At 36.6% G+C, this 22,967-nt stretch overlaps 2 protein-coding genes across 7 annotated transcripts in view; both read right to left on the bottom strand.

Annotated features, from left to right (window-relative positions):
- LOC147833729 (uncharacterized) overlaps window positions 1–16,290 on the bottom strand; it is a 44,365-nt gene extending 28,075 nt beyond the window's left edge. Inside the window, exons 1-3 of one of the 6 annotated variants that reach the window (XR_015509708.1) lie at window positions 15,946–16,274; window positions 6,213–6,320; window positions 3,238–3,318 (exon numbers count right to left, since the gene is read on the bottom strand). Coding sequence is in view for 4 of the 6 variants with exons in the window: in XM_087284485.1 (XP_087140611.1) it covers window positions 6,213–6,435 (223 nt within the window). In the remaining 2 variants the exon portion in view is untranslated. Of the gene's footprint in view, window positions 1–3,237; window positions 3,319–6,212; window positions 6,516–15,629 lie in introns of those variants that run through there. The other 5 variants (XM_087284486.1, XM_087284487.1, XM_087284488.1 and 2 more) reach the window with 5 other exon arrangements.
- A 1,993-nt stretch (window positions 16,291–18,283) lies between these two features.
- Window positions 18,284–22,218, bottom strand: sst1.2 (somatostatin 1, tandem duplicate 2). Its single transcript, NM_001386222.1, has 2 exons — window positions 22,000–22,218; window positions 18,284–18,644 (listed from the first exon to the last, which is right to left on the bottom strand). Exons 1-2 carry the CDS (start codon window positions 22,147–22,149, stop codon window positions 18,435–18,437), a joined length of 360 nt encoding a protein of 119 aa, NP_001373151.1. The 5' UTR covers window positions 22,150–22,218; the 3' UTR covers window positions 18,284–18,434.
- Between the last annotated feature and the right edge of the window lie 749 nt (window positions 22,219–22,967).

Here is a 22,967-nt window from a genome sequence, read left to right as displayed (position 1 = left end):
AGGCTTGTGACACTGTGTGTCGCTTGGTGCTCTCTCTATGTGTGTCTGTATGAATGAGAGAGAAAGCGTGCTGCTGTGTGTCCCTTGGTGCTGTCTCTCTGTGTGTGTGTGTGTGTGTGTGTGTAGTTATGTTTTTGACCAGTCACAATCAGTTTTACAGAGTAATAAATGTTATTGCATTAAAAAATATGTAAAATAAGGCCATTAAATTACAGAAATTTACTGTAAAATAACAGATAATAAATGACAGAAATTTACCAGAAATTTAAATTTAAGCAAATTTTTGTAATTTAATATCCATTATTTTACAGGTTTTTTCATGCACCTCAGCTGCTGAAAATAAATCGTAAAATTACCGATTTTTTTTAGTTTTTTTTACATACAGAAAAATATTTGTCTATGTAAAAGGTTTTCATTTTAAAAATTCTAAATGTTGACATGAGGGTGCTTTCACATCTGCCTTATTTAGTTCAATTGAATCGCACTAGAGTTCGTTTTCCCTTGATTTCTGTGCATTATGGGATATGGAGGAAAAATATTTGTTGACAGTGCTTTACCAACAGAGAGAGAGAGAGGGGAAAACATTACCTGATGGATCGTTGGCAGTATTTCCACAAGATGACCATGTCGCAGTTTAGCTTAATTAATTCACGCCTCCTCCTGAAGTGATGACTCTGTTTTCCAGCCGTGGCCGTGCTTCATTCTCGAAATGTTTAGTTTGTCTAAAGTGATGTACAAAAACTATATAGTATACTATGAGCAGGGATACAATCAGTCAGCGCAGTCGTCCCTCCAGAGTAAAAACGACATTTTGTGTCTGCCGGTTTTGTTTACTTGCGGGAGTTCATTGGCATTTTCCCGCATGTGAATTTTAACTAATCAATAAGGAACAATATTCAACAACATCTGGCCAATGAAAGATGTGGATTTTGTCAGATGACTGCATTTTGGTTTGTTTCAACTGGTTCGGACCAAAGCCAGCAGTGTGAAGTGAAAACAACCCAAAGACGGCAGAAAATGCAACAATGTATCATTTATTGCCCTTAGTCCAGACCAAATGAAGCAAACTACAGATGTTTTTCAAGCACCCTCTAAACTAACTAAAGGGGTTCCAGAACCCTGAAGAGGCCATAAAGGAGTGCCTAAATTTGGAAGCACTGTTGCCTCACAGCAAGAAGGTCATTGTGGTATAGGTGAACTGAATGAACTGAATTGACCGTAGAGTGTGTGAGTGTATATGGGTGTTTCCCAATACTGGGTTGTGACTGGAAAGGCATCCGCTTTGTAAAACATATGCTGGAGTGGTTGGCAGTTCATTCCACTGTGGCGACCTCTGAAATAGAGACTAAGCCAAAGGAAAATGAATGAATGAATGATGGAATAAAATCATAACAGAAAATAATAACAATAAAAAAGTAAATCAGTAGATAATTGGATAAACAAACAAAAAAAAGTTTTAAAAAATAAACAATAAATATAAATAAATATACAAATATACATTTAGTAAATAGACAGTCATAAAATAAATAAATAATTAAATATATTAAATTATTTACAATCCAATAATTATAAATGATTTAAGATTTTTAATAAATTGTAAATTAACATTATACAGTTTATTTTTCCATTCTCTTTCTGTTCTGCGATACTAATTTGTTGTTCAGAAAAATCTGATGGAGGATTTGTATTAATGAATATGCGAATTGCATTTTGTGTGCTTTTATGTTTTTTATGTATGTCATATGTCGTATCAATGGTGCACTGTGTTGTGATAAATAAATAAATAAATAAATAAATAAATAAATAAAATAAAAAATAAATAAATGATCCAAAAATGTATTGAGTTAATTTGCAAAACCTTGCAATAAAACATAAAATCAAGTCAATTTTACTTTGGGTCAGAACCATTGAATCAAAAGTTCACTCAATTCAACTTGCTTCCCAAAAACTGTCAATCCAAACCTGCACTGGGAACACCACCAAAATCCACATGAGGTTTGATAAAGGCCATGGATTGTTAACATTTATGCAACATAGTTTGACAAAAGTTTAATTTTTCAAACTTCTATCTAAAGAATCACCCACTCACACACAGTTCATGCACTCGTCTTCCTCGCTCTTTCTTTCTCATTCATAAAACGAATGCTTCCTGCAAAACACACTGCACCATCTCAGCATCCGATACGTGAAGAACATGATTCAACATTTTTTTTTTCGCAGTTCTGTGCATTGAAATCACGAGCTTCATGCACCTGCCCTATGATACAACATTACTCACTGTTATTTCTCATCAGGCTCCAGCAAACGGCCTAAAACAAATGGTACTTCTGTGAAGCGTTACGCGCCGTGTGTGCAATAGCAGAATCAATGGTATTTATCGCTGGAGCAGTCAGGCAGAGACGAGAGAAAAGAGCACCTGCAGCAGAATCATTCAGCATTGATATTTAAACACAGCCCCGCCGAACCCTAACACTGCTAATCAGCTCTTCAAGGGAACACACTTTCTCTCAAGAGAGCGAGTGTGTGTGTGTGTATAAATGTCTTTGAGCAGGTCAAAATGATCTCCTGAGCGTCATAAAATAAATTGCTTTCAAAACTTCTCATCTCCATTTTAGCAACAAAGAATCGTCTGCAATTTATCCGCTCTGATTCTTTTTATGCAGCTTAAATAACATCAGATCTTTTTTTTATTTCCCTTGCGTCAGGAATATGAAAATGCAAGCAGCTATTCATGCATATGCATAATTCATGCTAATAGGAGCTACTTTGCTTGTTTAAGAAATTACGCAATTATCGGTTTGTCGTCACATGCACTTCTTAATTGGTAAACTCATTTGGTGCCTTTAGAAGGTGTCACTGTGATCAGACACGGCTTGTCGTGATGTCACTTCCCACTGTCACCTTTTGTGATTTACATATAAAATGGGATTCACACTTATTTACATATTTTGTTTTGGGGAGTTCAGTAGAATGTGTTGTGAATGCGCTACTAGATATCATTGTGACATAATTCCAGTTGCTATTATATAAATAGTTCAGAAAACATTTATCATTTCCTCATCAAGAAATTCATGAAAATTTTCAACACAGGCTCATTGCGAATACGTACTCCTGTATACATTTATGGAGAGCACGATTTATGTAGGCAGAGGTTCATTTCTTCTTTTGAATGATATGGGTCGATATAACCCCGCTGACAACTTCAGTTTCATTTTGAGCGACCGGTTGGCCTCTTACCAACGTGTGGACGGCTTTTCAGCTGTCACCAGTTTGCTTAGTAGCTCACCATGTATGTCGAGGACACAGAGAGGTGTTGACCTTGACAACGGGGTTCGAGTCAAAGAACGGTTCCAGAAAGCAGGTGAAATAAAAGGCAAAAAATAAAACAAACAAGTTAATAACAGGTGAGAACATGGTAAGATCTGAAAACATGGTAAATATCAGACAAGGGCTTTTCTTTTTCTGGACTGCTTTTGGGTTTAGGGAAGGCAGTGGGAGAGCCGATCGGTCGGTCAGTCAATAAATCGACAGTGGCCTCTGGTGGATTTAACACGAGAAGAACAGGAGATGATTCTGAAATGACACTCACGAGAGAAATTTGAAAACTGAAAAAGCCTCACAGTGGCTTCTGGTAGATTCGCAAAACCAAAAACAATGTACCTCCTGGGATGTATTTTGCATTCTCTAGAAATGTATACAGGGTGATCTATATTAAACCTGGGTTGAAAAACTAATAATTTACTCCATTTACTCTAATGTGATCCACTTACATTGTATTTACAGAATTTTTACCAATACCAATTTGTGACCCAGTGTGTGAAAACCAGGCCAAATCTGATTCTGAGATAAAGTTTGACTGTAGTCACATTTTTAGCATTATTTATCAATTAACCTAAATATTGTTGATAATGACTACACTGTCATTACCATGTCTGCTTCGGGAGAGACTTGGGGTACCAAGAACTGTCTGATTGTGCTGTGATTTTTGTGAGCTTGCGCTTGGGTTTAAACTCTGAGGGCTCTATTTTGACGGCCCATGCGCAGAGCGCAAAAAGCATGGCGCAAACGCTTTCAGGGCGTGTCAGAACGCATTTTTTGCTAACTTAAGGACGGGAAAATCCCCTTTGTGCCATGGCGCATGGTCTAAAAAGGTTGAGTTATTTTCTTAATGAGTTATAGGTGTGTTTTGAGAATAAACCAATTAGAGTCTCATCTCCCAATACCTTTAAGAGCCAGCTGCGTCGCGCCATAAGCGCATTCGTTATTTACAGGACGTTAAGTAAGTTCACTTTCGCTTTTGCTCTCGTGGATAGGGAAACCTTACCGTACAGACATCAATTAGCCTATAAATAATTAATTTCGTTTGTTAAGCGCAAAGATTTGTTTCAAAACTATTTCTAAATTCAGTTCTAATTTCCAGCAAACGAATAAATGGTTAATAATAATGAAGTGTGTTCAAAAACTTGATTTATTTCCAAATACACCTGCCATGCCCTATATGGTCTAAAACCAGACAGGTGGACAAATCAAAGCTTGTTTTTAATAAAACAAATATAAATATGGATATAATAAATAATACTGCTAATAATAATAACATTATACAAAAGCAAATTGAATGAACTGAAAAAGCCTCCCGAGATGAAGAAAGTATGAAGGCAGTGGTTTTTAAATTCATGTAGGCTAGAAATCAATATGTTTTGTAATATTTTAATCATTTATATTTATATCCTATATATATCTTATTATATATATCTTTAATATATATCTTTTTCATATGTAAAGATATTTGCGTATTGCTCTACATCTTGTGTGTAGTGTGTAAGCCAGGCGAACTTTGCGCCAGACAATGGACCGACTTTGTTGTGGTCTAAAGAACCATATATATATATATATATATATATATATATATATATATATATATATATATATATATATATATATATATATATATATATATATATATATATATATATATATTAATAGGGCCAAATTAAATGCTCTCCTCTGAGTAATAACTGAAAATATTATGCACAGCAGCATTAAATATAAAAAATTGTATTTACAAATTGTACCTCTTTTCCAATTAGTATGCAGTTTACTGTATACTCTATATACTCCCTCAGGATGATTGTGTTTATTAAAAAAATATCATATAATTATCAAGATCAACGTGTGAAAAAAACAACAGTTGTCATCATTTGACATCATGAACTCATTACTAGACAACAAGCAGTCGAAAAGTATCAGAAAAATACATCTGTCAAATAAAAAGCTGTGCAAACAAACTAATTAGCACTAGGAGAACATATTTGATTAACTTCTCTCTCTCCCTTGATAGATAGATAGATAGATAGATAGATAGATAGATAGATAGATAGATAGATAGATAGATAGATAGATAGATAGATAGATAGATAGATAGATAGATAGATAGATAGATAGATAGATAGATAGATAGATAGATAGATAGATAGATAGATAGATTTTAGAAGTTATCATACGGTGATAGAAGCACTTATAAGGCCAAATAATCTTACCGACCCAATTTGTTTTCCAAACATTAACATCACAAGACAATAAAGTAATCCTCCACTGTGTTTTATGATAGAGAAAAACAAATAACAGCTGAAACGGTCGACTGTACGGTCTGGTTCCAGTTTATCCTACAGTAATTTTCTATATGAGTCACAGAAGAGGTGGAACTAGCCCTGTGATCACTTTAAGCGAGTTTAAATGGGGATTTGGAGGCAGAAGTGGACAGATTTGTGCTGGCTCATTTCTCTAATGTGCTTTCCCCGCTGATGGTGCAGGGTGCTGGTAATGAAGTTAATTTAACGTTGGCGTAAAATGACTGGGAGGCTGTGCTTTTCACTGCTTTACACTTAGAGAAGATACAGCGTCTCATTAGAACTTTGCTGCGGCAGAAAACTTTCACATAGAACCCAGAACTGAAAGTTTCTTCTAAAACGCAGGTCCAATAATTAAGACCGAAGCATGCATATTTATCCACCCTCCTGTTTTTGCCGGGATTCCCCCGTATTTTACCATTCTATCCCGCTATCATCCCGTTTACAATATGGGTCCCATTCTGAAAGCGTAGCCCTACATACATTTCTGGAGATCGCGACTTATGTATGGCTGCATTTCGTCTTTAAAACTAACGCTACGGGGTGGTATGGCAATCCTTTTTGTGCTAGCAGCTGACTGCTTACCTCCATATGGACGACACTCCACAGTTGCCAGTTTGTCCAGTAGCTCGCCATGTACGTCGGCGGACTTGAGATGCAGAGAGGAGTTGACCATGACGACAAGGTTCAAATCTGGCAAAGAATGGTTCCAGAAAGCCACAGACACAAAGACACAAATAGTAGCCAAAAAATAAAATAAACAAGTGAATAACAGGGTGAGAATGTGGTAAAAATCAGGTGAAGGCATTCCTTTTTTACTAATTGCTTTTTTTAAATATGTCGATTGTGTTTAGGGAAGTGGGTGGGCAGGTCAATCGGTGCTTTTAAAAACACTATTGGTTGGGGTTAGGGAAGGCGGTGGGTGGGTCAGCCGTTCGGTCAGTCAGTCAGTCGACAGTGGCCTCTAGTGGTGGCACTCGCGAGAGAAATTTGATATCTCCAAAAGCGTACACAGCGGGCTCTGGTGATTTTGCGAAAACAAAAACTGCAAAAAACATAGCTCCTGGGAAGTATTTGGCGCTCTCCAGAAATGTATATAGTGGTATGTTTTCAGAATGAGCCTGGGTTGCCCAGATTTTTCTATAAAAGGTGAAAGTAGCATCAGAAAGCAGAGCTGTTCAAGAGAATTATCCTGTGTTCTTACATCCCAATGTTGATAGGTATGAACATGTCCCACAGTTTCCTGTTCTGCTATTGGCTGTCTCACTTCCATGAATCTTTGCCTTCCAAAGTGAGAAAGTGAGATTAAAGCTTGTTTTGAATGTGATGACGTAAAAGCACCATGTCTCTAGAAATAACATCAAGAAATATCTTTCTATTTTTAACCTGTGTGTTGTCCTAGAATTTTGTATACATCATTCGTCTTTTGGGTCAAAAATGACCTGCCTTCATTAAAAATCTAAAATAAAGAAGATAAATGATATTTCAATCCTCAAATCTGTTTTTCTTTGTGAATGTCTGGATTTGATGAGCAGTATGGAGTTTTTCCATCAATGGTTCATAAGTGGACAACACTCTTTTTGACTAAATTGCAGGATATATACTAATGCTAAAAGTAGCTGCAAAAAGGTGGGACGGGGGTTCTGTGGCATAAAAAATATTATTAAAAATGGTTTTATAGCTGGTGGGTAATTGAATAGTAACAAAAAATTATTTGTTCTTTTCAAAGTTTGTGGAAAAGTCACCAAATTTTCTGCTGTTAAAATGGTACCTGGGTAATTTTTGACCATTAAGTCAACAAGAGCGTTAAGTCTTCCTACTAGAACTACTTTTTTAATGTTTTATTTAAAAACCTCTATAATAACAATTAAAAAAGGCTTTTAATTTTAGTATTCCAAATTTAAACTTTACCTTTATTGAATCAAGTTTGGTTGCTGACGCTTTAGAAGCCAATGAGCTTGCCCCTTAACATTTTAAATGCCTAGTGTTACGGTAGAAATACGAACCGCATTTTTGAAGACCCTACTCCACCTGTATTTATATCTGCTATGGGGGTATATCATGTTTGCAGGAGCAGTGTGTTATATGTCTACATGTCAGTAAATATACTGGCAGTAACAACTCCCTGTACTTCCCTTGCCATAGTATCATTGCAGCAGAGTAGCAGATCTACTGGAGTCACCAAGTTTAGTGCCCACCATATACACTAGAAGGCACTCAACACATCACATCTGCCACAGAACCGGACTACCATCATGTCCCATCGTGTACATTACACACACCAGTTCCATATCAATACTGATTACAAACACAAAGCAGAAGCTCATGAGGACTGATTACCAAGAATATAAATACACCTCCCTTTCACACACACTTTGCTGAGTCTTGTAAACAAATAGTTTTCCTTGTTTAGCCTACCCACGTTTTGACCCTGTGTTCTGTTTATAGTTTGTTCTTTTGGCACCTGTCCCGACAATTCGACTATTATTTTGAACTTGCTATGGATTACCTGAATGCTTCTGTCTGTCTTTGTTTTGACATTTGCCTGCCTGATGAATCTCTTAATAAACTGCATTTGGATCCTCACCTCACTTGCCAGACCAACTCATTACAGCCAGATACAGTATTTTAATTACCAAACCAAATCTCTTCTGTAGTTGTCATGACAGAATAGGTAATATGTATTTTTCTTCAGCAAAAATATCACTGCAGTCAGTTCAGACCAACCAAAACATTTTTTGTGTGTGTGGTTTGGTGGGTGGTGCTGTTTGTGAGCTGCTTTTCCATTAATGTTCTATGGGTGCACATTTTTGGGCAAGGACAAATTAACAATTTTTATTATTTTTTTTAAAAACAACATGGTTAGATCAAGTCTTTTGTGTGTGTGTGTGTGTGTGTGTGTGTGTGTGTGTGTGTGTGTGTGTGTGTGTGTGTGTGTGTGTGTGTGTGTGTGTGTTTATGTGTGTGTGTGTGTGTGTGTTCAGATGGCAAACTTCGGGAAAAAAGTCTTAAACTGCTCAGATTAAGGAAACATTTTCCTTTTTTTAATTTAAGCTACATTTCTAATTCAAAAGGTATAACTTGCAATACTTTTTACAGCATAAGGGCTAATTTTTACTAATACTTTCAAAAGTATTGAGAACAGATACTTTTACTCTACTTGCATAAAATAGTTTGGGAAGTAAACAGAGTATGATTTTTCAGTGCTCTTTCCACCACTGGTGTCTTGTGTATTCTCATTATTACCTATTATAAACCTGTGATATAAGATCTCTGTTAAAGCCACTGTCAGTCAACAGTTCAGCATCAGAGTCCATGAAAACAAACACAGCTCGCACACACATGCAAGAAAGATCTTTATAGGTGGCCTAGCAGTAGGGAGAATGTTAAATGGAGTTTAATGGGATGAATGGTAGGGAGTGTTTAAGGCCTCAAAGGCTAATGGACCAGCTCAGTGTGCGCAGACGACATGCTGGTCCTGTCAAAGCACACATAAACAGTCGAGTGCGCACACACCACTGCGTTTTAGAAGCCACGCTGTGTCTCTCTGAAATGGATGAGTGATTGTGATTTGTGTTGTTTGAATAATTCTTTGAAGATTGCTTGCGTCTTTCACCAACTAATGATTCAGGGAAGGCCGCATCGACATGTACATTCACACTCACTTACACACACACTTGTGCACTTGCTATCTTCATGGGGAATTCTCATAAATATGATAATTTTTATACTGTTCAGACTCTTAGATATTCTATTCTATTCTATGCTAAACCTCACAGGACACAATATGTACTTTTACTTTTTTTTTTGTGACTTATGAGCAGTTTTTGTCCTGGGGACCAAAAATGTTCCCCAAAAAAATTGGTCCATACAACATAAAGTATACAAGATACACACAATTGCACACACACACACATTTATTCATTCATTTTTCTTCAACTAAGTCGCTTATTTATCAGGGGTCACCACAGCGGAATGAATCACCAACTATTTCGGCATATGTTTTACGCAGCAGGTTCGCTTTTAGCCGCAACACAGTACTGGAAAACATCCATGCACGCTGGCATTCACACATACACTACAGGCAGTTTTAGTTTATCCAATTGCCCTATAGCGCATGTCTTTGGACTGTGGGGCAAACTATGTTTCGACACAGTGTCGAGATTCCAAAGCACAAATGTTTCAAGAGTTCACACTTAGCTGATGATTCATAAAAAGCTAGTTTGGCATGCTGTCCCGGGAGAGAGCCCCAAGCTCAAGGGATCCTCGAGCCCGGGGCTTCCTCCCGTTGGCAGAGCCAGAGGGGAGCCTGAGCTCGGTGGATCTCAGAACTCCCCGGCTGTGTAAGCTAAGGGAACGAAAAGGGGTTAGACCAATGCTTGATTGTTATGCATGTTGAATGTCTTTGGATGGTGGGAGAAAACCGAAGAACCCGGGGAAAACCCACGCGGACACGAGGAGAACATACAAACATGGTGGGACCAGCGCCGGCAGTGTTCTTGCTGTGGGGCTCACGGTGCTAACCACTGGGCCGCCGTGCCGCCCGATCAGAGGTAAAGGATAGAATAGGGGAGGAAGGGGGAGTTTCTTCCAAACGAAGATAAGATGGATTGAAAACTGTGGTTATTTATAGTAGCTTAGGGCTCATATGATTGGAAGATAGTGATTAGCAAATACGAGACCGGCTGTGATAAATCATAAGCATGTGATCCTCTAGTTTTGAATAAACTTCACTTAAAAACACTGCACCAAAGCATGATCTGAAACACTCAGGTCACTTGTCTAAGGTGATTCGAAACACTAAGTTGAGTCAAAGCATCTGTCATTTCATAAGCATTTTAAGATGTGGGCTGTTTCTCAATATGCGTTCTTCAACGGTCTTGTGTCCTCGTGTTCTCATGTAACGCCATCATCAGCTGCCAAAGTTCGGTTACAATACTCAAGACCGCAAGTACGGAGGTCGCGTGAAACTTCCCGGATGTGATCTTGATATCGAGGATGTACTGATGCAGACTTGAGCGCCGAACTCGCTCTTGAAGTCCCAGAAGTCAGTGTGACTGGGGGTGGGAAGCGCAACATTTTATTTAGATTTATTATTAAAGTTCAGAGATATCATTTATTTACCTCTGAAGTTTCCCTAAATGAAACGGTGACAGTATACATCACCATGAACATCTTAATAAAGGAATAAACACATTAAGGGTGTTTGTTTGCTGAATTTCGTATTAAAATCAGTTTTATTTATTTTGTGCAACGTATATTTATAATGTTTTTATGCAAAGTATATATTTTAAAAATGGGGAAAAACAGTAAATCGTTGTATGAATGCTGTAATGTTTAAATCATTTACTTTTAAAAATGCGTGAAGGTCATGTGACCATCAGGAAGAACGCAGCATCTCATTTCTCAAAGGACATGTTCTCTGCCCTCGCGGTCTCCTGAGTTTGTTCTTCCGAGGACACCTGGCAAAACCGGTCTCCACAAGAATGCAAGTACGTTCTCTGCTTTCTTGGAATTGAGAAACAGCCCTGGTGAATCTGCATTTGACTGACAAGGTCGAAAAAAAAAAACATATAGTCTCATGTAGCCTAGTGGACCAGGCTTGTGCACAGAGTAACTTTGCTGCAAAAGTCCCAAGTTCGAATCCCGACTTGTACAAATATTCTGAAATTATGACTTTATGTATTTTAATAATGTTCACTTACATTTACCAAGACTCAGCAACAATGTGTGTGTGTGCTGTGTTTATAGTCCATTTGATTAGTACTGAACAACTTCAGCTGTGTGCAGGGGCATAGTGGACATTTTAAAAGTGTGGGGGATAGTAAAAAAAAATTAGGTTCATTCATTCATTCATTCATTCATTCATTCATTTTCTTGTCGGCTTAGTCCCTTTATTAATCCGGGGTCACCACAGTGGAATGAACCGTCAACTTATCCAGCAACTTTTTACGCAGCGGATGCCCTTCCAGCCACAACCTATCTCTGGGAAACATCCACACACACACACTCATACACTACGGACAATTTAGCCTACCCAATTCACCTGTACTGCATGTCTTTGGACTGTGGAGGAAACCCACGCGAACGCAGGGAGAACATACAAACTCCACACAGAAACGCCAACTGAGCCAAGCCTCGAGCCAGCGACCTTCTTGCTGTGAGGCAACAGCACTACCTACTGTGCCACTGCTTCTCGAAAATTAGGTTAATATAATTATTAATCACCTGTTTCTAAAAGGTCTGTCTCAAAAAGTGAGGGGGACGTATCCCCACCTGTCACTACGCCCCTGGCTGTGTGTGTTTGTAATCAGGGGGAATCTGCGCCAGGTGTGTGACTGAAGTGCATGATGGGATCTGTAGTTCATTAAAGTGTCAGATTTGTAGTCCTCCAGCGATCTACAAACACTCGATTGCTGGTAATTGTGACACTAGGTCCCAAAAGAGGTTTCCTCAGATATATCTCATTTTGTTAGTATAGCTGAAATATTTTAAATTAAAAATGGTACAAATTCTTTAACTGTCTTTCAAAGCTATTATTTTTTTATTATAATTTTTCTACTTATATCCTTAGTAGCAGTTTGGCAGCATCACAACATTTGCAAATATTTGTGCCTAGCATAAACCAAATAGAATATGTTTTGATATGAAATAGCAGTTGGTTGGAGGCTTTGGTTGTAAGAAGCAATAACGAGCAATCAACCAGCTGACATGATGACTCATCATATTAAAAGCAGCACGGTTGATTAGTTTGATTGACAGCTGCAGAAACAGTATCCGGTGTATCTCCATCTGACCAGACTGAAAATACAGAATAGTTAAGTAGCATAATACCATATATAAGCCGCACTGTCGTGATTTGGAATGTCTTTGGCTGTGAGCCTGTTTCTGTTCACTTCATTTTAACATGCTGAAGGTTTGTGATTGGCAGCACTGAGTCTTTTGTTTGGAGAGCACGACACGTCACTAGCTTTGCTTGAGCTGTGTGGACAGTGGAGATACACTTAATTCATGCTTCAGGCCTATTGTTTTCATTATAAGAAAGGAATTGTGGGATTTTTCTGTTTTGTTTCAGCTGGATGAGGGAATTATGAGGGAATAACATGGAAATCTTTGTTAGGGTGTATGTGTGCGTGAGAGATACTATTGCTAATCTTTTTTTCTTCCTGTCCATTAGAAAATACTATCACTCTTTTACAGCTCTGAAGACCATTTCTAAAAATAATAATAATAATAATAACAATAATAATAATTATATATGTATTTTTTCTGTAATATATATTTACAAAATAATCAATTTAAGTCAAAATAATAGCTTTATTTTTTTTTTATTACTTCCAATGTGTTTCTTAATAGAATGAAGATTTTTTAACCACATTTTAAAACATAATAGTTTTAATAACTCATTTCTAATAGCTAATGTATATTGTCTTCACCATGATGACAGTGTGTTATACTTTTCTATTTACTTTGCAAGATACTAATATTAAACTTAAAGCACAAAATTGGATATGTAAACAATAGTTAATAGGCTATCAAAATAGTAAACACAAACACAAGTCCACTAAAAATAATTTTGTATGCTCAAGTAGCCGACATCTTGATCAGTTTATTACAGGCAAAATATACTTAGGCCCAATCCCAATTCTATTTTTGAACCCGTTCCCCTTGGCCCTTAAAACAGGTGTGAAGGGAAAGGGCTTCAAAATTTACCCCTAAGAATTGGGACACTACTACAGCACCTGCTCATATCATCATATGTCATCGAGATCTCTTGCTTCATATGAGATCGACGATTACGACTGCTGTAGTTACTCCATTTGCATTATTTTTGGTATTAATCTTCAGGAAATCACTTACGGTGACAGTATCATGTCATCATAACAATATAATTTGGCAATAAGATCGTAACTATACTATGCATTACAGTGGCCATATTCATCAATGTAAACAAAAGAAAACAACATTAACATTTTAGCAGACGCCGTAAAAAGGTCATTCCCAGCCACAAGACTTTTCTGACAGGGTATTTGAGTGTCATAAAGTGACAGACTATTGTGGTACTGCTATGCAGAAGTTATTATTTAGGACTATAGATAGCAAAATTTAGCGGTATTTATTTTAGCGAAATACCATTATGATTGTATTAAAACATGTCTGTTGTAAAAATTTGAAATAATGACAAAAAACACTAATTTGTGGATCTCCTTCCGTTGTAGCTGCATTCAGAGAAATTTTCTAACCCCTTGGTTTCGAGTGTGGTCCTGAAATATCTAAAGGGGTATTTAAAGGGGTATAGTCCTTCCCCTTAGATCATACATTTATATACACTCAAACACATTCTCTTTGCGTTCGCCTTCACACTTAAGAGAATTGGAACAACTCTAGGCCTTCACGTGAATGCGCAAAACGAGGGATAAGGAGAAGAGCTAAGGGGTAGAATTGGGATTGGCCCTTAGACTTTCTTTCAACACACATAAAGTTTACTATGGTGTAATTTTAAGTAGACTATATTTCTGATTTTAGCATTGATTTTTTACATTAGATGTCGCCTACCCTGTTGTTGTCTATTTGAAGGAATGCGTCAATAGAGCTGCCATTTTAGTATAGGGTAGTGCTCCTTTTGAAATGATTGTGTGACCAAGGTGCAGTGGAAAACTGGCCATCCAGAGCCAGAGATAAACACATACATACATATATCTACAATCGGGAGTTTTTCCTGTGGTCAGTAGGAAAATATTTTTTTAAATTACGAAAGTTATAATTTTACGAAATCACTTTTCTACATTGATGGATAAGTGATAGCAAGGGAATTGCTGACAAAGAGCGTGTGTTTTAGTGTATATAAATGTATAATCCTCCCTCCCGTGTCCTGTAACACACCCCATCTCCTGCTTTCACTTCTAATTCTAACGGAGGGAGCGATTTGTTTGTGAATTAATCCTCGTTATAAACGACTCATTCACTTAGTCGACAATAATAAACGTCTCTAGCACCACAGAGTCTTGTTGTCATATTTCTTTTTCATTGTTGAGGGGGGAGATTGTTTCATTGTTTTCATTTTTGGTAATATCGTGACTTGATACTTTTGGTAATATCAACAGACAACATAACCACAACATTGTATGCTAGTAATTCCAATATCATCCATATAACAAATGTTTTCAGTACATCCCACTAACGTAGCAAAATAACTAAGAACGACCCTGACAGGTACTCTATTATTAGTATTAACTTTCTTATTCCATGGTTTACTGTCAACGTAACTGCATCATCTTAAGCCTGTAATTTAGGGTAAAGTCTGGATTTGATACGCGGCGGGACGAAATGCAATATACAGATCATTATAGCAGCATTTTTTATGACACTGTATAACAATAATTAATATTTTTACAGTACTGTGACGGTTGGGTTTAGGGTAGGGTGGGGGCAGGCTTTAAAAAAACAATTTACTGGGTAATTTAATAGACAGCATAAGTAATATTCGGTACAACTGCTGTTTTTAAATTAATGTGATGGTTGGGTTTAGGGTTGGGGTGGGGGTAGATGTTAATAAAATACAATTATTGAGAAATGCATTAATATTTAAATAATTCACGTTAACTTCCGGCCGCAACCATATCAGATCTAGCAACAACACCGTAATTTAGTTACCAGTAGGCCAACATGCTGCCAGAGTGCTGTGTTTAATGAAAACCCACGTTTTAGTACCCTGGTCTCTACACGCCTTTACAGATATAACATTACATATACACATATATATATATATATATATATATATATATATATATATATATATATATATATATATATATATATATATATATGTTTTTGTAAAGATTTTTTGTGTCATTTGACATTTACTGTGTTTATTAAACAATGAATTTGCTGCATAAAAAGATTTTGTTTAGTTTAAAGAAAGTATAAAACTAGCAATGCACTTCTATAAATGTCTTTGTGAATTAAATTTAGAAAATAATACATACAGTACATACTTGCCACCATGTTTGTCATGAAGTCTCGCTCTTTAAGTTGAACACACACACACACACACTGTGTACTCTGTAAACACAGCAGCAGAGAGCCGTTTATAATGCCTGACGAAGTCTGTTCTCAGGCTTGTTAATCAAACTAGTCCAGATGTGTCGAAATATTTGCGGTGCTTTCAGGACCATAATTAAATAACAATTACAACTGACTAACAGCTTTTTCCGCGCTGTCTGCGCGTTCGTGCGCGAGCCTCGAGGGACAGAGCTCGAGTCATGGAGCAGTGTCTGTTTTCACAGCCAATAACACGCTAATGAAGAACACATCAAACCTGGAGCCTGGAGAGGAAAATGAAGCGTGAGTGATTTGTTCTCTTCATAGATGTTCCGTCAGTCATGCGTGCTCATCTGAAGATCCAAAGAAGGACACACACGTGGCTCTTAATGGCGGGAAGGTGAATCTCGGAGAGAGCAGAATGTTGTGTCTCTTCTCATTTTTCTCTCTCACTCTTAATCATACTGGGGTCGTGACTCTCAGCATGTTAAACAGAACGGAATGATCCTTAATGCCTGTTAATTAATACTAATCACCATTGTGACATCACATAAACAAACAAAGACACACACACACACACACACACACACACACACACACACACACACACACACACACACACATCCTTAAAGGGATACACTATTTAAGTATACATGTTTTATTATTATTATATTTTTGTAGTTCAACCTGGTTCCTTTTCGTAAGTTTTTTTTTCACAAGGGTTCAGTGAAAAACAAACCAAAATTAATGTATTATTTAAAGGAAATCCTGACCTTTTAAGTCTATTAGCACTGTTCACAGCAAACTTGTGAACAGAAACGTGTCATCAAATTTTCTGTTCTCTGAGGTAAATATAGGCTACCTTGTGTTTACTAAGTTATTGTGTTAGTTTGTCAAATGTCAGCATTTGAAGAGCAGAGAGGAATGCATTGTAGAGGGGTGAGCGATGTATCTGAGGACCAGGGGAGGGAGACACATGATTTCCAGGAGATTATCAATCGTTAGTGGGCTTTCCGGGAGTCCCTATGCATATGCGGAAGACTCCTGGAATTTCCCAGGGATTGGAAGTGCTACTTATGCCAAGTTCAGACTGCATGATTTTCAAAGTAATCGTGTCACAGATGTTTTCACACTGCATGACTATCTGAGTTAGCGTTTTGTCGCTGCTTTGTTTACACTGCAAGATGGATCGGCGACAGGGGCTTTCACATTGCATGACTTTAGATTAGGAAGAATCGCTGACAACTTTGTCTAAACTACATCTCACAGCCAAAAACACGTAGTATATCTTTTGTTATTAACTACATAATGAGAAAAAAGCCTTTAATGAGGTAGAAAATTTACATATTTGCTCACCTGGGTTTAAAGGGAATTAACAAGTTCTCTTTAACTTTTTCAACTTTCTGTTTGAAACATCAAACAGACACGGGTGCTACTGTCAAACCTCCACTAGTTTTCCCTCCATTTCTTGGGTCCAAATGAACTGAAAATGAGCACTTTTAACTTCTCCTCTTATGACCTTATTCTAAAATGCGGAAGTGCGCCTGTTTTCGCGATTGTCTTAGAACTTCCGATTCAGTCGCCTTTGGGAGAAATGACTAGGAATAATAAACGGCAGAAAACGGTCAAACTACTTGCTCTACAAACAAATGTTTGCATGACTACAGACCAAGCAGAATAATATAATAAGAAAATATCAAATTGCAACATCAAGCAGCGTAATAAGCAGTTTTTAACGTCAAAAAAGGAATGGAAGTGAATGAGACCGGAAGTCTCAAGTCAAAAAGATTCAAACGGCAGCGCCTGCTCGTCTGCGGAGAATAAGGTGAATAGCCTCCCGCTGGCCTGCAGGTACACACACACACATGTGAATGCTGCCCTCTCATTGGCTTTAGGCGATCAGCGATGTTATTTTCAGTCAAACCTCATTTCAAACGGCATGATTTGAATCGCCGACAGCTCCAGATATTTAGCACACCAAATATCTCACAGACATAGGCGACTCATCAGCGATTCTCTCAGATTGCGTTCATACTGGGTGATTGTCACTCACATGTACGAGCACCGATTTGCCTGTGATTTCAGGCATTTGTCGGGGTTTCAAAATAACCTGTTGGCGAGTCAAAATCGGGGCTAAAATCATGCAGTCTGAACTTGGCATTACATGAATCACAGTGCGCTCGAAGCAATCAGAAAATTTTAGATGTTTTTCAATTAGGTACGGCTAGAAAATGCGTGTGCATCACGTGTGCGCCGCTTGCACACTATATGCTTGTCATGCAAGATAATTGAAAATCTCCTTTGAAAATGACCAACTTACACCCTAAGCTTATTGGCATTCCTTCCAAGGCACGCGCTCAGCAGCCACATTTTAATAAAACTATAGTGCTTCATACCAAACATTTTGTATCGTTATTGACAATAAAGTTCGGTCAATAAATACCAATACCAATTTTATCGCCCAGCCCTAGTTTTTAACCATAGGTAAATACATTTTTTTTTGTCCTTATTTTATTTATTTACAAAAATGTATTTGACTTTGAACTATTCTTTTAAGACTAATATTCGATGCACATTTGCAGTTCAAAGAACAGATATTCAAATCATAATTCAAATCATCCACCACAAAAACACCTTTTATTTTTATTCTTTTTTTGTGTTTTATTAACTTACAATCAGTCGGTTGACTGGTAGAACCAATAAGCATGTGATTTGACCACAGTGGTTATGATAGAAACAGATTTGAAATGATGTTTATTGGCAACTTTAGCAGGAGGTGAAGCCTTTCCAGTAGAAGTTTTTGCATCCCGCTTTACGTTCCCGAGCGGGAATGTGGTTTGAACTCTCTGCGGAACGTTCTAGTTCCACACGGAGATCCTCGTTTTCATCTGTTGTTGACAGGTCACTCTCACGCATCTGCATTTCGGGCATGGAAAGCAAGGAAAGGAGCTCTTCGACATCTTTCTTTGTCCATTCCTGAGAAAACACACAACATTTCAGTTCATTTACCACCTCACCTTCCTTTTTATTTGTTGAACAAACACCATCTAGTAAAGCTAATGGTGTGTGGTAATTTAGATTAACGTATACATGAGGTATAACCGAGGCTAAAAGAGTTAAAAGCCATTTTGTATTTATTGGGGAACGTGTTTTGATTAGAACTAAATGTGTCCCATTAACTTAGAGTTCCTGTATAGTAAAAGATAATGGATTTACTTGTCGTAAGTCGTAAATGAGAAAAGCAGGTTCATTTAGCATTGTGTTTTTGTGAGTGAGGGAAACGGAGTAGGACTGGAATTAATGACGTCTACCTATAGAATTAGATGAGTATTGTTGTCATTTCTAATTTAAGCATCTATTAGAAGTAGACTGATCTGGAGTAATGTGCAAACGTAACATTCCAACAACACTGAACTGAAATATTAACTTTATCCTACACTAGTTCTGCTGTTTTTTTAATCCCAAATTGGGGGGGTAAATTCGACAAATCCAAGCAATTCAATAAATTCGATTCAAATTAGATTGAGATTGTGGGTTATAACATATGCAGTCCTATTTAAATGGATAGATTTCTAACCATTTATGAAGCAAATACCCATATTGTAACTTCATTTACATTGATTACAATATAATAAGTCAAATGTCTTGTAATAACTCCCAGAAACACTCTTCTTTTTCTAATGATTGCACTAATGACTGCACTATAACCCTTTAACTACCCCACCAAGAAAAACAAATCTCCTAATGTTGCTAGTCAACACACTCAATGCATATTTTTTCCCAACACAAAACGTAATTTCTAAAATATCGGTAAAAAAATATGGTAAAAATAGCGGAATTAATACATATATGAAAATATCAGAAAATGTGAAGTGTGAGACCAATTTATTACAAAAAAAAATTCAAAATAAAACATTTTTGAATACCAAATCACCTTTGTTTTTTAACAAAATATTTCAGATTCTCATTTAACATGTTTTCTTGTTTGTTTGTTTTTTAAAATTAGGCCAAAATCAAGTGTAGTAGTGCAACAGGATTAAGTTTGTTTAACATTTTTGTAAACCAACAATGCTGTGTGTGTGAACCATTATTTAAAACAGTCATTCTTTACATTACTTCAACAGTCATTATTTAAAACAGTTAAAACATGGTCAACCATTTGGTAGAGCGGGCAGTCAAAGGAATAAAGGGTTTAAAAAATGATTTTTTTATTTGTTTCTTCTGTTTTTTCCATCCAATGCAAGTCAATGTGGTCCAGTGTTGTTTTGGACTACTGTTTTTCATTGTTTGGTTAAAATCTATAGTCTGTAAAATCTAAAATCTATCTAAAAAGTCAGTACAAGTTTAGAACAACAAGGATAAGTGAACAATAATTTGGGTGTAAGCTATTCAGAACAAACCAAAAGAAAAATGGCTAAATTGATTTTTGAATAGTAGTTTCAGATCATAAAAATTAAATGTTGGTAAGTTGAATATAACTGGTAAGGGAAGGTGTGGAGCATACAAGGTGCGTGGACAAAATGCAAATATAGTAAAAAAATAAAATAAAATAAATAAATAAATTTTAAAAAGGGGCGGGGACTCCTGTAACACTTGCTATAAAAGGAGAACATTTTATAAAATAAATTTCCGCTTCCTCAATAAAGTTGAATATATAAAGATTGCGATAGCAGATAAATGAAAACTGCTACTGATTTGAACAGATCCTCTCTTAAAGGTTCCACAAGAGGCTTTTCAGAGCAGTTCCATTGAAGAATCAGGTTGTTTCATAAACATTGACTCTTAAAAATAAATGCTCTATTGGTTCTATTTCCATTGTAAAACCTTTTGTGGAACAGACATTTTCCATGAAAGTTGAGGAAATGAAACAAATGAACATTGAATAATGCTTAATTTAACATGCTTTAGTGTTTTTTGTAGAAAAAAATAATTAAGATCCTGAATCCTAACAGGTTCCGTAAAAACAAAAAACAACCTTGTAAAAAGAAATGTTCAGTAACACTTTATTTTGAGGGTCCATTTGAGTATTAGACTGTCTGCTCAATATCTGCTGATACTGCTGCCTCAACAGACATTTAACTGACCACAAGAAACTTCACAAGTACATGTCAATTTACACTAACCCTAACCCCAAACTAACAGTCTACTTATAATCTAATGAAAATTAGTTGGCAGGTAGATGCAATGTAACATAAATTTAACAAATGGACCATCAAAATAAATTATGATCAAATGTTCTATTGGTTCTATTTCCATTGTAAAACCTTTTGTGGACCAGAAATCTTCCATGAAAGTTAAGGAAATAGAACAGTGAATAATTCTTAAAGTAAATATGCTTTAAGGTTTTTAGTAGAAAAAAAATAAAGATCCTAAGATTCTAATGGTTCAGTGAGAAAACAAACATTGCCTTTTAAAAATAAATGCTCTATTGGTTCTATTTCCACTATAAAACTTTTTGTGGAATGGAAATCTTCCATGAAGGTTAAGGAAATAGAACAATAGAACAGTAAATATTGCTTAAAATGAACACTTTAGTTTTTTTTTTTTTTTTTGTAAAAATAAATAATAATAATAATAATAAAGATCCTAAAATTCTAATAAATGGTTCAGTGGAAAAACAAACATTATCTCTTAAAAATAAATGTTCTATTGGTTCTGTTTCCATTGTAAAACCTTTTGTGGAACAGAAATCTTCCATGAAAGTTAAGGAAAAGAACAATATAACAAAAAAATGCTTAAAATAAACATGCTTTAGTGTTTTTTATTGTATAAAAAACAAAGATCCTAAAATTCTAAAGATTTTAATAGTTTAGTAAAAAAAACACATCTTAAAAATAAATGTTTTATTGGTTTTATTTCCACTATAAAAAAACAAAAATCATGATAATAAAGATCCTAAAATTCTAAAGATTTTAATGGTTCAGTGAAAAAAAAACATCTTAAAATAAATTTTTGGTTCTATTTCCACTATAAAATCCTTTGTGAAAAGGAAACCTTGCATGAAAGATAAGGAAATAGAACAGTGAATAATGCTTGAAATAAACATGCTTTAGTGTTTTTTGTTAAAAAAAATAAATAAAATAAAAAGTCCTAAGATTCCAAGTACAGTGAAAAAAAAAAAGTTCTATTGGTTCCGTTTCCATTATTAAACCTTTAGTGGAAAATAAATCTTCCATGAAAGTTAATGAAATAAAACTATAGAACATTTTCCAATAGAATTTGAATTCTAATTTTTTCTTGGGACGCCATAACATGACTTCTATTGCACTTTAACAAATCCCTCCCTTTTATATAGGCCCCTGATCCGTGTTAATCTGCGTTTGAGACTCACCTGTGCCTGTCCAATGGCTCTCGCTCTCTGCAAAAGTCTGTGATGGCGGAAGTCCATCTCCGGTTCTAACTGGGAGTTAGCACTGCGACCACATAGCACAAGAGACAGACCCAACAGGGCCAAATAACACTGCAGTTCACACAGCCTCATCTCAAAGCTCTGTTGTCCGCTTACGGAGTGTCTTTTTCGAAGCTGTGGTTCTGGTTCTGGACCCTCGGCAAGTCCCTGGGGCTCTTTTTAAACTCTCCCTCCACTCGTACGGTTGACTGACAGCTGCCCAGGTTGCCGGGTGATGGTGGATTGTGATGTCATAAAGCGTAGATACTTCTGCTCCCACACTAATGGGAGACGCTCTCATTAAGATAAGGCAAATGAACGAATTGCGAGTCGACAATGGGAGCTACAATAAAAGCATTAGAGTGAATGGCTTCGGGTTTGTTCAGCTAATCTAAAACAAATACAACAGAGAAATGCCTGCACGTCTCTCTCTCTCTCTCTCGTTTGCTCTGAAGAACACAGGCCACGGCAGAAGTGAAGGATGAAAGCTTTTATAAACTTAATTGATTCTGAATGAAGAGTTTAATGTGTCTTTTCTGGAAGTGTTGACACAAGAAGGACGTACGTTTGTGCTGCCGGCGACGTTCCTATTGAAAAGATAAAGGAATTAATTGAACAGTTAGTGAATTCTGAATTAAGTTTCAAAGCATTGATGAAAGATACAGCGACAGGTGTTTTTGGGATACATGAAAGAAGGCCCAGATGTAATAGAACTTTATAGTAGAAGATATATTATTGTACTGGGTGGCACAGTGGCTCAGTGGTTAGCACTGTTGCCTCACAGCAAAAAGGTCACTGGTTCGAGTCCCTGCTGGACCAGTTGGTGGTTCTGTGTGGAGTTTGCATGATCTCCTCGTGTTCGTGTGGGTTTCACCCGGGAGCTCCGGTTCCCCCCACAGTATAAATACATG

The sequence above is a fragment of the Danio rerio genome, chromosome 15 (assembly GCF_052040795.2).
Source record: "Danio rerio strain M-AB ecotype USA chromosome 15, GRCz13ab, whole genome shotgun sequence".
In the NCBI taxonomy this organism is placed as follows: domain Eukaryota; kingdom Metazoa; phylum Chordata; class Actinopteri; order Cypriniformes; family Danionidae; genus Danio; species Danio rerio.
This window is presented reverse-complemented; position numbering and strand designations above follow the sequence as displayed.